The sequence below is a fragment of the Rhincodon typus genome, chromosome 9 (assembly GCF_021869965.1).
Source record: "Rhincodon typus isolate 14 chromosome 9, sRhiTyp1.1, whole genome shotgun sequence".
NCBI lineage: Eukaryota > Metazoa > Chordata > Chondrichthyes > Orectolobiformes > Rhincodontidae > Rhincodon > Rhincodon typus.
The window spans coordinates 67,448,433-67,465,521 of NC_063340.1; the positions used below are offsets into that span (position 1 = coordinate 67,448,433).

Below are 17,089 nucleotides of genomic sequence, written 5' to 3' on the forward strand. Positions count from 1 at the left end.
TTTATCTAAATTAAACTCCATCTGCCACTCCTTGGACCACTGGCCCATCTGATCAACATCTTGTTGTACTCTAAGGTAACCTTCTTCGCTGTCCACTACACCTCCAATTTTGGCGTCATCTACAAACCTACTAACCATACCTCCTTCGTTCACATCCAAATCATTTATATGAATGACGAAAAGCAGTGGACCCAGCACTGTAGCACACCACTGATCACAGGCCTCCAGTCTGAAAAGTAGCCCTGCACCAGCACACTCTGTCTAATACCATCAAGCCAGTTCTGTATCCACCTATGCAGTTCTCCCTCTATTCCACTAACTGGTCTACCATGAGGAACCTTGTCGAATGGCTTACTGAAGTCCATATAGATCACATCCACCACTCTGTCCTCATCAATCCTCTTCGTTACTTCTTCAAAAAATCTCAATCAAGTTAGTGAGACACGGTTTCCCATACACAAAGCAATGTTGACTATCCCTTATCAGTCCTTGCCTTTCCAAATACATGTAAATTCTGTCCCTCAGGGTTCCCTCCAACAACTTGCCCACCACCGATGTCGGGTTCACAGGTCTACAGTTCTCCGGCTTTTCCTTACCACCTTTCTTAAATTGTGGCACCACTTTAACCAGCCTCCAGTCTTCTGGCCTCTTGCTTGTGGCTATCAATGATACAAATATCTCAGCAAGGGGCCCAGTAATCACTTCCCTTCGTCCTGGAGATTTATCCATCTTTATGCATTTTAAGATGCCCAGCACGTCCTCCTTTGTAATTTGGACATTTTTCAAGATGTTGCTATTTATTTCCCCATGTTCTATATCTTCCATATCCTTCTCCAAAGTAAACACTGATGCAAAATGCTCAGTTAGTATCTTCCCCATCTCCTGTGGTTCCACACATAGGCAGCCTTGCTGATCTTTAAGGGGCCCGATTCTCTCCCTAGTTACCCTTTTGTCCTTAATGTATTTGAGGAATCCCTATGGATTCTCCTTAACCCTTTTTGCCAAAGCTATCTCATGTTCCCTTTTTGCCCTCCTGATTTCTCTCTTAAGTATACTTCTACTGCCGTTATACTCTTCTGGGGATTCACTTGATCTCTCCTTTTTTTCAAACCAAAACCTCAATTTCTCTAGTCATCCAGCATTCCCTACTACTACCAGCCTTGTCCTTCACCCTAATAGGAACATAATGTCTCCGGACTCTTGTCATCTCATTTTTGAAGGCTTCCCATTTTTAGGCCATCCCTTTATCTGCGAACATCTGCCCCCAATCAACATTTGAAAATTCTTGCCTAATAACGTCAAAATTGGCCTTCCTCTAATTTAGAACTTCAACTTTTAGACCCAGTCTATCCTTTTCCATAACTATTTTAAAACTAATAGAATTATGGTCTCTGGACTCAAAGTGCTCTCCCACTGAGAACTTAGTCACCTGTGCTGCTTTATTTCCCAAGAGTAGATCGGGTTTTGCACCTTCTCTAGTAGGTACATCTACATACTGAATCAGAACATTTTTTTGCACACACTTAACAAATTCCTTTCTATTCAAGATCTTATTACTATGGCAGCCCCAGACTACGTTTGGAAAGATAAAATTCCCTAACATGACCACACTATTATTCTTACAGATAACCGAGATCTCCTTACCAACTTGTTTCTCAATTTCCTACTGACCATTGGGTCTATAGTACTATCCCAATAAGGTGATCATTCCTTTCTTATTTCTCAGTTCCACCCAAATAACTTCCCTGAATATTCCCAGGAATATCCTAAGTAAAGGCATAATGTTTTCTCTAATCACAAATGCCACTCCCCCTCCTCTCTTGCTACCCTCACCTCCTCTCACGTAAAGGTCTGAAATTTCTGAAGAAGGGTCTTGAACCAGAATGTCAACTTTCCTCCTCCTCCTCTGATGCTGCCTGGCCTGCTGTGTTCCTCCAGCTCCATACTTTGTTATTTCCAAAACAGCATACTTGTTTGAGAAGGGGATAGCCACAGGAGACTCCTGCACTATCTGCGTCCCTCTCCTACCTTTCCTGGAGGTCACCCATCTGCATGACTGTATCTTTGGATTATTTCCCTCCTTACAACTGCCACCCATTACACCTGCTAGCTGCTGTAAATTTCTCATTGTCTCTAATTACCGCTCCAACCAATCCATGTGATCTGATAAGATTTGCAACCAAACACACTCCCCACTGGCATTATCACCAGTAACACTGAAACCCTCCCTAATCTCCGACGTCCAACAGGAAGAGCACATCACTCTATTTAAAGGCCATCTTTGCACCTTAACAATCTACAGACCCTACTACTTACTGCTCTAAAAACACTGCTCAAGGAGAACTTATTACCTAAGTTTTTTATATTTTTAAAGTTTAATCAAGAGACAGATCTCAATAAAAACATATAATCAAAAAAGAACTCACTCACTCCACTCACTATTGTAGATTTACAAAAAAAAAGGTTACACTTTAAAACTAGCTACTTAACTGCTCCCCTGCTGTGAGCTCCCCTACACAGGTTTCTCCAAGGTCAGCCATGAATTTTGCTGTTTGTTTATTTTTCTTAGAACCAACTCCAATGTCCAGAGGTCCTTGAAACCAAACTAAAAAGGCAGTTAGCTGTGCAGGTTACTGCTCCATTTGAATCACTTCCCATGTGGTCACTACCTCTGTCTCTCTTCCTCCTTTTTAAAGTGCCTTTGTTTTGAACTTTTTCCTCCCAAAGTTCCAAAACAATGCAACAGCTTATAATATAGTAATTACTGCTCCTAGAATTCGAGGAAATCAGCTCCAACACTGAAGATACCTCAAAAAAAAAGGAGCACCTCCTACAGACACAATTTTTTCCCATCTTCCATCTTAGATTGCCCAGAATCCATGAAAAGACGATGTTGATTAGTTGGCAAGCAAACCCTTGATTGATAGATGCAGCAGGGAATAGTTAACTGCTAAGGCTTTGTTTAGATTCAAATTGATTCTAAGGCATTGCCACAAGGAATGCACACGAAAATGGTTCTCCTCCAAGCTTTAGTTTGGTTGAAATAGGCACAATTTATGGGCTTTATCCTTCATTTGCAAGGAGTGCATCTATGGTACTTTCCCCATGGCAATGCCTTGACGAGTTACACTCAAACTGCCAGGTTTGAATTCAAACAAGGGTCTGGCAATCAATGTTCCAAGGTGCATTCTCCATGGCAATGTTTCAATCAATCGGAGTCAATCGATCCCTAGAGTCCACTTGCTAATTAATCAGCACTGTTCAGTCACATTGTATAAATTGTTGGTTCCTTTAAGATTTGGTATTCTTGTGACTCTATCCTGATGAGTGCAAGATGAAAAACTTCAAAAGCACATCTTTTCTCAGTGGTACTCAAGGATAAATGATTGCAACAAGGATATTCTGGTAAACACTGAATTTTGCTTTGCTTTCTAATGTTTTAAAGCAGTATTTAACCTCAGAATCACACAAATACAAACCTTATGCTGTCAACGGTGATTGGAATCTGAGCAAGATCAGATAACGATGTTCCACCACCTAGTTCCCAAAAATGAGCAATGTCCTTTGGCTGCAAAACAAGTTTTTAGTACAAAGAAAGATAACAAATTAACAGTTTCATATCACCATACAAAATCCTAAACTGATTGTTGTCCATTACTTCAATTATATTATCATTTCTTTTCATAAAAATTATCTGGCACCAAATCAATAATTATTTTAAAATTGGACATATGGTTACTTGTAGCACTTGAGAAAACACAGTGTGGAGGTGGAGGAACACAGCAGGCCAGGCAGCATCAGAGGAGGAGGAAAGTTGACGTTTTGGGTTGGGACCCTTCTTCAGAAATCTCCAGCTCCACACTGTGTTATCTCTAATTCCAGCATCAGCATTTCTTACTACACCTGAAACATTTGCACAGTTTCATCAGATTCTACCAGTAGGTGGCATCAGCATACTACACTTTGCAGTAAAACAAAATACTGGATAATGCACTACATTCCCAATTTTTCATAATCACGTTTTGTATGCAGGCCCTTATCAGAACTCAGTTCTTCAAACCCTCATATCAATCTACATTCAAAATGTTCGCCCATAATCATTTCAGATTTCCAGCATGCCTTTATGTTGATTGCATAATTGCTTATTATGTCAATGCCCTCCAGTGGCAGAAAATTAGTAGTATTGATCAAGCAATTATCACCAGAAATGCAGTTACATTTTACTTTTAAGACTGAACCAAAAGAAAAAAATGAATTTACGTTGCAATACAGTCGTAGAGTCACAAAGCACGGAAACAGACCTTTCTGTCCAACCAGTCCCTGCCAAACATAATCCCAAACTAAGCTAGAGATAACACAGTGTGGAGTTGGAGGAACACACCAGGCCAGGCAGGATCAGAGGAGCAGGAAAGTTGACGTTTCCGGTGTGACCCTTCTTCAGAAATGGGGAGGGGGAAGGGAGCTCAGAAATAAATAGAGGAGGGGTGGATCTGGGGAAGGTAGGTGGGATAGTGATAGGGGAGTGCAGCTAGGGAGTGGTGGGGATTGGTCAGTGAGGTGGGAGAGAAGATGGTCAGGTTGTATCAGGTCAAGGAAGCAGGGATGAAAAGGAGGGTTGCTCATGGTATGAGGCTGGGGGTGGGGAGATTTTGAAACTGGTAAAATGATTTTATATTGGACTTTATATAAGAGACATGTCAGGTTATAAAGAGATCTGTCATTTTTGTTAAGAATATCACTTGCATTACACAAGTCTTGAATACAATGTAGGTGCCTTCAAGTTAAAAACACTATCCAAATTAAGTGGGATATAATTAAAGGATTTTAATGCATTTATCAAAAAGAAATGCTTGATCTGGCAACATGTGGAAGAATAGATAGATCAGTAATAATTTTTTGGTACGTTTTGTTTGGAGTTCTAAAGCAGTTATAAGAGTTAAAAGGTCCAAATAAAAGTATATCAGTTTCAAGATCCTCAATACTGGTTTCCTTTGGAATACCATATCCCATGACATTGACAATTACAGAAGGTATATTTAACATTCTCCATATGGTTACTATAGAAAATGCCATCTTGAATAAGGCTGTATCATTAAAAGAGTATGGTTCCCAGATATTTAGCTATGCAAACCCATTTACAACCTCATCCACAACTCCAGCTACAAATCTTCTCAAAAACTTTGAACCCATTTAATCAATAATCTGCCTCACAATAAGAGAGTTATATCCTATTACAATTACTCAGATTACTTTGTCTTCTGATTGCCTTCTATTGATTCCTCATTATCGGTCAAGTTAGTAGGGTAGACAAATATCAGCCTTAGTTTCTTTGAGAAAAGGAACTTGGCATCAAAAGTTGACTCTAGGCAACAATACCTGTTGCTTTCCGGTATCAAATTAATCTGCTTTAACACAGAAATGCCAGTACATACAGTATTATGTCCTTTTGCTCTTCTTCCAAAAGTATATTCCAAAGCTAATGTAGGCTTCGGGATTTCATCCCTGTAAAGGTAAGTTCATGGCAAGCGTTATAATAATTTATTTAATATTGTCACACTAACACTATCAAGTTTTTATTGTTGCTCTGGACTTGTATCTAACAGTATAAAAATAAAGCCAAGTCAAACGGAGAGCTGGGGCAGGGTTTTGACTCCAAAATGGCAGCTAGAACAGGGACATATAGGCATAACATTTTCAAATACCAGCCACTGTGCCGGTTCCCTGTGATTGTCCCAATTCCTGGTCATTTTCCTAAGAGACAATTTTCCCCACATCAATTGAGAATTAGTCATCCACTGCCTTAAAAGCCATTGTTCAGAGTGTCCAGACACAAAGGGGAATATCACCAAGCTTTCAATGGTTAAGTTGCAGTAGGTCCAAATTCACATTCTAGGACTGGAGACAATGTGCTCAGCTGCTTTGTGACTCAGTCCACTGGATTTCAGAAATTAACACATACCTGTCAAGAAATCGGAGTATAATTGTAGTTTTTCCCTGTAAATTAATGCAAAATGGTAAGAATTTCATTTTTTACACGTACATTTTTTTAAACAAGCCAAGTTAAACATTACTCAGAATCAAAAACAAAGTTGCTGGAAAAGGTCAGCAGGTCTGGCAGCATCTGTGGAGGAGAAATCAGAGTTAATGTTTCGGGTCTGGTGACCCTTCCTCAGAACTGATGGTGGCTGGGAAAACGTCAGTTTATATGCAGAAAATAGGGAGGTGGGTGGGGTGGGGAGTAAACGATAGGATAGAGCCCAAAGAGGGAGAAAGACAGTTGGGCAGACAAAGGAGTTGCTAACGATCAGGTTGGGAGGGTGAATAGTTGTTAATGGGGACTGTTAGTGACTAATAACAGGGGGTGTGTAGTGGCAGGCTATGTGGTAACAAGGCCTGGTGTGTGGGTTGGGGGACTGGGACATGGGAGAGTTTAGGCCCTAAAATTATTGAACTCAATGTGGAGTCCGGAAGGCTGTAGGGTCCCCAAGCGGAAAATGAGGTGTTGTTCCTCCAGCTTGCGCTGGGCTTCACTGGAACACTGTAGCAAGCCGGAGACAGAGATGTTGGCCAGGGAGCAAGGTGGTGCATTGGAGTGGCAGGCAACAGGTAGTTCAGGGTCTTTTTTGCGGGCAGAACGTAGATGTTCTGCGAAGCGGTCGCCAAGTCTACGCTTCGTTTCCCCAATGTAGAGGAGACCACATTGTGAGCAGCGAATGCAGTAGACTAGATTCTTGGAAGCGCAGGTGAAGTGTTGCTTCACCTGGAAGGTATGCTCAGAATCAATTTGCTCTGAGAATAATCAATTTGCTGGAAATCAGTATACAAAATAAACATATAAATATTATCTAAATAAAAACCAAAAGAACTCCGGATGCTGTAAATCAGAGACAAAAACAGAAATTTCTGCAAAAGCTCAGCAGGTCTGCAGCATCTGTGGAAAGAAATCAGAGTTAATGTTTCACGTCGAGTGACCCTTCCTCAGAACTGATGGTAGTTCTGAAAATGTCAGTTTATATGTAGAAGTTAGGGTGGGTGGGGGGTAAGGAGTAAACGATAGGTGGGGATAGAGCCCTAGGAGAGAGGAGAATAGTTGGACAAAGGGGTGGATAATGATCTGGCTAGGAGGATGAGTAGCCATTAATGGGGACTGTTACTGGCTAACAATGGGTGTGTGTAATAGCAGACTATGTGATAACAAGGCCTAGTGTGTGGGGGTTGGGGTAAGGACATTGGAGAGCTCAAGCCCTACAGTTGTTAAACTCGATATTGAGTCCAGAAGGCTGCAGAGTCCCCAAACAGAAAGTGATGTGCTGTTCTTCCAGCTTGCATTGAGCTTCGCTGGAGCGCTGCAAATCCCCCCCACACCAGACCTTGAAAAGCAGAAAGGCTGATACTTTCCATTGACAAATCTAATGGCAAGGTAAATACGATACAGATATCACAGGGTTGATCTTTTATTCCTTGGTTATGACAGAAACAGTAAAGATTGCCCTCAATCTCTTCAACAGGGGACAAAACATCATGTTAAAAGAAAATTTAGAATAAAATCAATTCCAATTTATACATAAAGCCAAGCAAATTAACAGATTAAAAACGGCAATAAAATAAACTGTTACTTTAAAGAGCATTTTGAAACCAAAGTTTCATGGAAAATGAAGCAGCATCCCTGACTGAGATTTGGATGAATGCAACCATCAATGTGTCTCCAGTAAGTAACTGACCCCTTGATTTTTCCTGCCAATTTGTGAAAAAATAGTTTTCATTCAGCAGCTACTCTCGCCATTCATTAGAACTGCAGAGTGAGATTTGCAGTTTCTGCAATGCTATATACTACAGCTATTAGAATTCACTCCTGCACTCCTGCAATTGTACAACAGTATTTTTTTTGGAGGACGAGGGTTTGAAGACATATTACAAACACAGTTTTTTCGAAAGTAATCCTAGCCACTTACCCCACTTTTATTTCCCAAAAAGAATACAGATCTTTCCTTGACTTCCAGGTCTTCTTCATTTTCCTTCTCCTCGTTTTTCTTTGAAACTTGAGCCACAGCTATATCCCAGAGAGTGTCACTGTAGTTGAAAAAGACATCAATAATATTTAAAAACAAGAGAAATTGACATACCAGATCATTTTATCTTCTGGCACAATTAAAGCAAATTATTTCAATGCACCAATCATTGAAAACATTATACTACCAAAACTTAATTTAACAGACTCTTGAAAATGAAATTCTTATCCAAGATGAGTATGTTTTGTTTAGTGGTTTCAAATGATGACAAATTTGCTTGCACTGCCAATATCTTCTGTTATTATTATTCAAATGTTTCAATATTTTGGAGGATATTTTCTTTTTATATATTTACTTTGCAAAATGCTCTGGCCTTTATTTAGAAAATGGCTAACATTTGACTCTGCATATAATGCTTCAACTTTAAGAAATACTGATTAAAAGGACAAGATAATCCAGTTTTAAAAAAATTAGGACTGTTCACATTTCAGCAAAGTCAAGGAAGGCTCTTTCAACATGACTGTCCGAATAGACGGCAAAATGCCATCACGCCATTGAAAGAGCAGTTTTTTGATTTATTGACCAACATTTTAGCAGACAACCAAAATCACCAAAGAACATCACCTACTTATCTTTTGTCTCTGATTTAGTGACTATATTTCAACATAATTCAATGATTGGTAGTCCATTGCTTTGATTTACATTCCAAGAAATTTTTTTTAAAAAGCAGTAAACAATTGTACCTCTTTCCATTCCCCATAAATGCTCAGATTTTAGAAAGTATTAACAGAAAACGGTCGGAAGGATACCGGTAACAAGGGATATAAGCAAAGAACTATTCGAGGATAAAGGGGGAAGGTCATCGGATTAGCCGGATAATTTTCCAGACTGTTGTTAATGATCACATTCGTGACGACAGGTCACTACCGAGGCCAGGTAATCAGTGTTAGGAATGTAAGAGATTGGGAATGAAGAGGCATTGGGATGGAGGTCTATGGCTCCCAGACAAACAATGAGCTCAGGTTCCTCCTCCTATTGAACACTCCGCATCCAACTTCCCCCATAAGGGCCGTGACGGCTGCGCCTCCCTAACATTCCCTCGCCAAGGGCAACTACTCAGCGACGGTCACAAATGATCTTCACCTAGGCCGGGGCATCGCTTTAACCCGAGAATCCGACTCCCTCAAATCACAGGCTGCCCAGGCCCCGTTGCCGGGGAAACGGTGCTCCGAAGGCGCAGCGTCCCAACGCGACGCCGTGCGTCTTCGATCTGGGATTTGTAGTTCACCAAATCCACCGACATCATTGGAACTAAATTAAAAACCGAAAGCCTACTATCTCCAAAAAGTTCTGGAGATCACAGCGGATCAGGCAGCATTCATGGAGAGGAAGCAAGCTAACGTAGATGACTCTTCATCAGAGCTGGTGAAGTTTGAAGGGGACAGCATTTATGCAATAGCGAGGGTGGGGGCAGAGTGATGTGGAGTGCTGGGGGAGAAAGGGTGTTGATAAAGTCAGATAAATTGATCGGAATGTGAGAATGACAGAACAGTGGTGTGTCTAACAGTCAGACTGAAAAGGACAGACAGTCCCACTGGGGTGGGGGGACAGGAGAGAAGGTGACAGAGAGTGTAAAGGTAAAAGAAAGGGAAGGAATGGGTTCACAATTTGAAGGTGATGAACTCAATATTGAGCCAGAAGGTTGTAAAGTGCCTAGTTTTAAGATGAGATGTTGCTCCCCCAGTATTTAATTGTGATTTGCTGGGTAAGATGATCCAGCCGAAGCTCCTCTGCTCTGCCTGTTCTTTTTCTTTTTTTTTCTTTTTCTTTCCCCTTAGCCCCGGAGGTGAACCCTGGAGCAGCGAGTCCCCAGAGCAGCGCATGAGAAACCTGCCCCGGCACAGTGTGGGCAGCGAGTCCTGGGCAGAGACCGGCGTAGGGGAGGCAATCCTGGAACTTACCTTGGAGCAGCTGAGTGCTAGTACTGAGTGGACTGGAGGCTCAGAGTGGAGCATGGATGGCTATTGGACTGGGGTCTGGCGCAGGTGATCAGACCACGTGCAGAGGCCCTGCGATGAGCTGCACAATGTAATGTTTATTTGAAATTTTTTTTACCTGTCTTTGTAAAGTAATGCAACAACTTTTTATTCCTCTTTTGTATCCAAGATTTGTACCTACGTACTTGTACCTAAGTTGGTGCCATAAGTGGCAGACACTGTAAAAGCTTTTCACTGTACTTCTACAATGGACTACACATGACAGTAAAGGATATTCTATTATATTCTATTCATTGCAGCATGCTGAGGACAGACAAGTGGGCATGGGAGCAGGATGCTGTGTTAAAATGACTGGCTACAGGAAGGTTGGGGTCATGCTTGCGCATGGACTGGAGATATTCTGCAAAATGGTCACCTAGTCTGAGTTTGGTTTCTCCAATGTAGAGTAGGCTACATTGGATGCAGCAAATATAATACACAAGATTGGAGGAGGTACAGGTGAATTGCTCATTCACCTAGAAAGACCATTTAGGCCCTTGGATGGTGAGCGGGGAGGAGGTAAAGGAGCAGGTTTTGCACCTTCTGCGGTTACATGGAAGGGAATTGGTGTTGGTGGTCAAGGAACAGACTACAGTGTCCCAAAGGAAATGATCCCTGCGAAATGCAAACGGGGGAGTGAGGGGAAGATGTGTTTGGTGGTAGCGTTCTGCTGGAGTTGTCTGAAATGGTGAAGAATGATCCTTTGAATGCAGAGGCTGGTGGAATGAAAATTGAGGACAAGAGGTTCCGATCATGCTGTTGCGAGTGATGGGAAGGTGTAAGGGCGGATGCACAGGTGAAAGGTCAGATGCGGTTGAGGGCCTTGTCAACCAAAGTGAGTAGGAAACCACGGTTATGGAACATGGAAGCCATGTCAGCAGTGCTGTTTTGGAAGGTGGCGTCATCCAAACAGATACGATGTAGGCAAAGGAACTGGGAAAATGGGATGGAATCATTGCAGAACGTGGGTGGAAAGAGCTGCAGTGAAGATACCTGTGGGAGTTAGTGGCTTTGTAGTGGATGGCAGTGGACAGTTTATTCCCCGACAGACAGGTTTCTGGTTGTGAATTACATGCCATTTCTAGCATGCATTTTGAGCCACTTAATCAGCTTGACTACTTATCTGAAGTTGGTTGTTGGTGTACCTATCAAGACACTCAGGATTGTTCATCAAGTATTGCTCAACCACAAAATCGCATCCACCGGGAAACATTTCTTTTGAGTTTGCAACCACAGATTGTTTGAATCTATTCTCACTCTGCGTATTACTCAAACAGCCTGTGTATGCAAAACTCAAAACAAACCCTTAACTGTTAGTTGTAATTCCATGATGGGGAACATTTGCTGAACAATCTTGGAATTGTTAATAGCTACACTAACAATCCATTGGAGATAATCAGTCACATTCATAAAATGGCTCATTTCCGCTTCTCGAAACAACATACGTTTATACATAGGGATCCATATTCTGCAAAATGTTCAAGCCTTGCATGTTTATTGATTTTTTATTTTGTTGGAAGCCAATCATCTCAGTCCCAGGACATAATTACAGGGAATTCTGTAGTAAGTGTCTTGAGCCCTGTCATTTCTAACTGCTTCATAAAAATCTCTTTTTTTTTTCATTTGGTGAGATTTGGGGATGTTCTTTGATGATTGCACAGTATTCAATTTCATTTTCGAATAGTCAGATAATGAGGCAGTCTTTACCTTCAAGCAGCAAGATCTTGTGAATCTCCCAGCTCAGACTTTTAAATGTCAAATAACATTTGCACAATTGCACATGACACCACATTTACAAATTGGACAATGCTTAATTTTATAAGTCAACTTGTATGTCTAAATCTTAAGGTTTATTGTTTATTAGGGTTTTCAAAGTCAGCCCACTAGTGTAGCTTTAAAATTCTCGGCCTCTTAGGGATAACAAAAACAGAAAAGAAAAACATGAAAAAAGGTAAAGGAAAGCACCTCCCTCCCCTCCTCATCAAATTCATATGTTCACCAATTTTCCAGTAATTCTTAATTAGCTGATTAGATTAGATTAGAAATTTATTATCACATGCACTTTTACATGAAAAATACAGTGTAAAATTTTATAAGTCACACCACCACAGCACCTACATCAATGGTAGAAGTCATACATAATAACAAAAAAAAGTAAACTTAAGACAAATTTCATCACAGTTCAGTTAATGGCTCCTGGGCTCGGGAAAAGCCAATTAAGGAATGATGGAATACCAAAGACGCAACCGGGACAGGACCACCATTCAGGGACAAGACTGCCATGCCATGCTACTGGAATACTGGCTGGAAGCCTCCACTGAAGACTGCCATACCGGATTGAGGCTGCCACTCCTGAACAGCAAGGCCACTGGAATACCTGGAAGCCGAAGATGAAGAAGACCTCCACACGGTGATCACAGCTTCTCTAGGTTCTACTGCTTCTCACTGCCTACAGTGGGAAAGTTTGAATAATCAAGTCTGCTAACTTCTATATATGGTCCTGCAGATAGTTCAGGCATCTTAAAGATTGTAGGCCTTGACATTGTGATTACTTGAGGTGGGAACCACTAATTTTATGGTCTATTATGCAAGTCAATTCCTGGGAACCATACTTTTTCCTGAAGAATTTATTTGATTTTAACAATTCCCTGGTGACCTTCATAAGTTATATCTGCCACACATTGCCTCAATGATTATGGAGTGAAAATGTAGTCGCTGAGTTGTAACAGTGATGTGATTTCAAACACTGTGAAGATCTTGTAGAAGTGAGTGTTTTCATTTGTAACTCCTCTTTCAGTCATATATTTCCAGTTTCATTAATAAATCATATTGATTACTCTCTAATATTCTCTCCTAGTTCCCACACCACTGTATGGTTATCTTAAAACTTCACCAACGCTAGCAAAACTCTCTGTGAAGAACCTGGTCCTGGTGCTGTTCAGGTGTGAACATATGCCATGTCCCTCAGAGCTAGGTCCAGGGTCATAGAAATTTGAATCCCGCCATCCTGCACCATTTTTGCAATCACACTTTCATCTGTCCTAAAAGAGTTTAGTTTTCCAAAGGCTTTAGACTGTTTACAGTAGCAGAATATTCTATTTTGTGTGGATAAATATTGCTGAGGAAAATGACTTTGGACGGAAGCTATTCTGTCTGTGGGATTGCTGTTGTTGCTCTTCAGGTGGTTCCCTATCATGTTAGCAATGAACCATGTTCACGAGAGTTTAATTTGCATTATGTTAGTTACTGCTGACAGCCTCAACTTCAGTAGTTTTGGACTCTGAAAATGACAGAGATCTTGTTGTCCCCACCAATTCTGATAACCCTCTGTCTTTTTCAACTGTTTTTCCAGGTAGATGACCAGTGACACAACCTTTGTTGTTTGTGTTTTGATTTCCCACTTGGCAAGTTCAACATCACCAAAGCCTCATTTGGTTGTTATTTGCCTGAATTGTAAGCAATATTGGTGAACTATTTTGTTTGCTACTTGTTTAGTATTTTGGAAGGCAATTCTTTTGAAAATTGTATTTTTCTTGGGAATGAAATGGGTTCTTAGTGCGTTTTTGCTGAGTCAGAGATGTTTTTGTATTGCATGTATAAGTGCCTCAAAAAATTTAAAACAGAAGTAAGGCTTCTCTTCTTTTGTCATTTGTGAACAACACCAGCTATCACATCCTCAAAACATCGCGGCTACTTTTGCCAACATAGGAACACATGATGGCTCTAAAGGCACATCAGAACATCTTAGTTAGAAATGGAAAACATCATGCTGATCAGCAATGTGATGATAATATGTGATCAAGGATCCAGCGATAAGTCTCTCTGTAATGTTTTGACATTTTGGTTTGGATTCAATTGTTATTTTTGCCACTTTTTTTTTGCGTGTATGTGTGTGTGTGTGTCTGTCTGTCTGTCTACATGGTGAAGCACTTCCCAAGCTCATGTGCTATCTGTGTATCTTCCATAAATATGTGCAGAAAAAAAAATTAGTAAAGACAAATTTAGGTCCCTTGCATTCAGAAGCTGGAGATGTTACTATGGTGAACAAAGACATGGTATAAGAATTGAACACATACATTAGTTCTGTCTTCACGAAAGATGGCACAAATCACCTCCTAGAAATGTTAAAGAACCAAGGATCTAGTGAAAAGATGGCACTGAAGGAGATCAGCATCAGTGAGAAAATAGTGCTTGGGGAAATTGATGGGGTTAAAAACTGACAAATAATCTATAGCACAAACTACTAGAGGAAGTGGTCTTGGAAATATTGGACGCATTGGTGGTCATCTTCCAAAATTTAATTGACTCTAGAGAAGAATCATTCCTACAGACTGGAAGGTGGCAAATGTAACCCCACTATTTAAAAAGGGAGGGAGAGAAAAAAATAGAGAATTACAGATCATTTAGCATAACATTAGTCTTGGGGAAATTACAAAATAAGTGAAAGCAGAACATTTGGAAAACATTAACAGGATGGGACAAAGCCAGCATGGGTTTATGAAGGGCAAATCATGCTTAACAAATCCACTGGTGTTTTTTGAGGATGTAACTTGTAGAATAGAAAGGGAGAACTAGTAGAAGCAGTATGTTTGGATTTTCAAAAGGCTTTTGATAAGGTCCGACATGCAATGCTAGTGAGCAAAATTAAAACACGTTACTGGGGGTAATATATTGGTATAGATTGAGAATTGGTTGATAGACAGGAAACATAAATGTGAATAAATGGGTCCTTTTCTGAGTTGCAGGCAGTGACAACTGGATTACCCCAAGTATCAATGCTTGGGCCACAGCTATTCATGATAAGTATGTAAATGTCAGGAGTGTGATTGAGTACTCTACACTTGCCTGGATAGGTGCAGCTCAAGAACGTTGACACTAACCAGGCCAAACAGCCCACTTGATTAGTACCTCATCCATAAAATTTATTTACCCCACGCTGATGCTCAGTAGCAGCAGTATATTCCATCTGCAAGATGCACTGCAGAAATTTATGAAGGCTCCTTCAAAAGCACATTCTAAAACCAAAAATCAGCCATGATCATATTGAATAGTGGGTCAGACTCAACAGGTTGAATGGCCTACTCCTGTTCCTATTCACCAAGGCTCCTTAGAAAATCCCACAACCATTTCCATTCAGATGGACAACAGCAGTAGATAAAAGGTACCACCACCACCTGCAAGTTCCCCTCTAAGCTGCTCATCATCCTGACATAGAAATATATTGCGAATTCTTCATTGTCACTAGGTCAAAATCCTGGAACATTAGACCTGTTAATATACTTTATTTCCATGGGCTGGTAGTTTACCCTATGTTAATTATTTGTTTAATCACCTATGTGAATCACATTGCTCTAGGCAATGAAAATAGGGCAGGAACCCAAGATGTCAGAGCAGTCACCTCTCCCTTATTTCCTCTTGCCCCCAACTTCAGCTTGAGATCACCTGTTAATTTATTTCATGCTGATGATCATTTGTTAGCTCTTACCTGACATTTGTATTGATAAAAGGGTACAAAATGCTGCCCTATTGACTTAGGAATATGAACATGGAACTCTGAATCGGGAAACCGCAGCATTTCTAAAGATTGCTTAATATTTTTTTTTTAAAGAGACAAACATAAACAATTATCTGCCAAAGCGGCTTTAATCCATGACAACCATTACAATTTCACAGAATTCTACTGTTATTCTGAAAAATATCATGTATTTAAGGTCCTAATTCTCTCAGTCCCCTTTTGTGAAGGAAATACTTTACTGAAGTCTCATAAGTGATTTCCTATGAACCCAAGTACTTTTACAAACATTATAAAAACCGAAAGAACTGCGGATGCTGTAAATCAGGAACAATCAGTTCTCAGGAAGGATCACTGGACCCGAATCGTTAATTCTGTTTTTAACTTCATAGATGCTGCCAGACCTGCTGAGCTTTTCCAGCAACTTTGTTTTTATACTTTTACAAACATGTTTTTCTAATTTCATGATAAATCATCATTTCTTAACATGCTTGTGCCACTAGCAATATTTGATTACAATGGATGTATTTGGCCCTCTTCTTCTACCACTCACCTCACTCAACGAAATGCTTTACCTTTTGCATGACAGCTATTAACTTCGAGGTTATTAGCAGATAAATACATATAATTGAAGTAACAGAAGGACTTAAAAGATGCTCCAGCTCTCATTTCTCGATATCCATCTTGTGGGTTGTTTTTATTTATTGTTATTAATTATGATTATTTTGCCCTATCGTTCAATTGCTCCAACTGAGGCCCATTTAAGAGAGCTGGTTAGGTGACTCAGGCGGGGCGGAGCTTTGGTCCCGTCCAGAACCGGCCGTGGAGATGTGAGCGCCGTCAATAAAGTGTTCCTGTTGAGATTTGCCATTTGACTACCTGGTATATACTTTCTGGTTCTACACGAAGCACTAACATATCAATTACTATCTTGATTGTCTTCAATTTATCTGCGGACTATGTGCCCTGATGATGTAAAAATGTTTTCTTACTCTACAGGTCACATTACCCATTGTATGTTACACTGCTTGTCAAGTAGCTGAGCACGTCAGAGACTCATTTTCCTGTGCAGCATCACGATGCACTTCTGCATGTTAGGTACTTCATATGTAACAAATAGACTTGCAGTCCACCACAACTGTGTGTTCACATCAGTACCACAGTATTATGCCAATTTTCTTAAAAATGCTGCACTTCAGATGGTGGCTAACCAAAGCTTGACAGTCTTTTAAATAACTGTTTGTTGTGCCTGCTTTTTGCAATTATTGAACCTGAATAACTACATTTCTATGCTCATACAGTTCCTAGCTTTTTAGCATTTAGAAAGTACTCAAATCTATTCTGCTTAGTTAAAGAGGATGACCTTTCAATATTAAAATCCACCTGTCCATTCGCTTCAGCCATCAATGTTCTTCTGCACCTTTCTGCTGTCATTGACAGTAAATTAATGCTGTCAGAAAACCTATGTAAATGTTTTCGATTCCTCCAAACAGGTTATTTATGAATACAATGAAAAGCTGGCACTACAATAG

The 17,089-nt window shown here is 40.4% G+C and overlaps 1 protein-coding gene across 2 annotated transcripts in view; it reads right to left on the bottom strand.

Moving 5' to 3' along the window:
* Positions 1-9,267, bottom strand: part of dync2li1 (dynein, cytoplasmic 2, light intermediate chain 1) — a 31,292-nt gene extending 22,025 nt beyond the window's left edge. The window contains exons 1-5 of one of the 2 annotated variants that reach the window (XM_020534670.2): positions 9,153-9,267; positions 7,953-8,070; positions 5,960-5,994; positions 5,433-5,502; positions 3,480-3,568 (exon numbers count right to left, since the gene is read on the bottom strand). In XM_020534670.2, the coding sequence (XP_020390259.1) occupies positions 3,480-3,568; positions 5,433-5,502; positions 5,960-5,994; positions 7,953-8,070; positions 9,153-9,166 (326 nt within the window). In that variant the 5' untranslated portion in view covers positions 9,167-9,267. The other variant, XM_048601412.1, reaches the window with a different exon arrangement.
* Between the last annotated feature and the right edge of the window lie 7,822 nt (positions 9,268-17,089).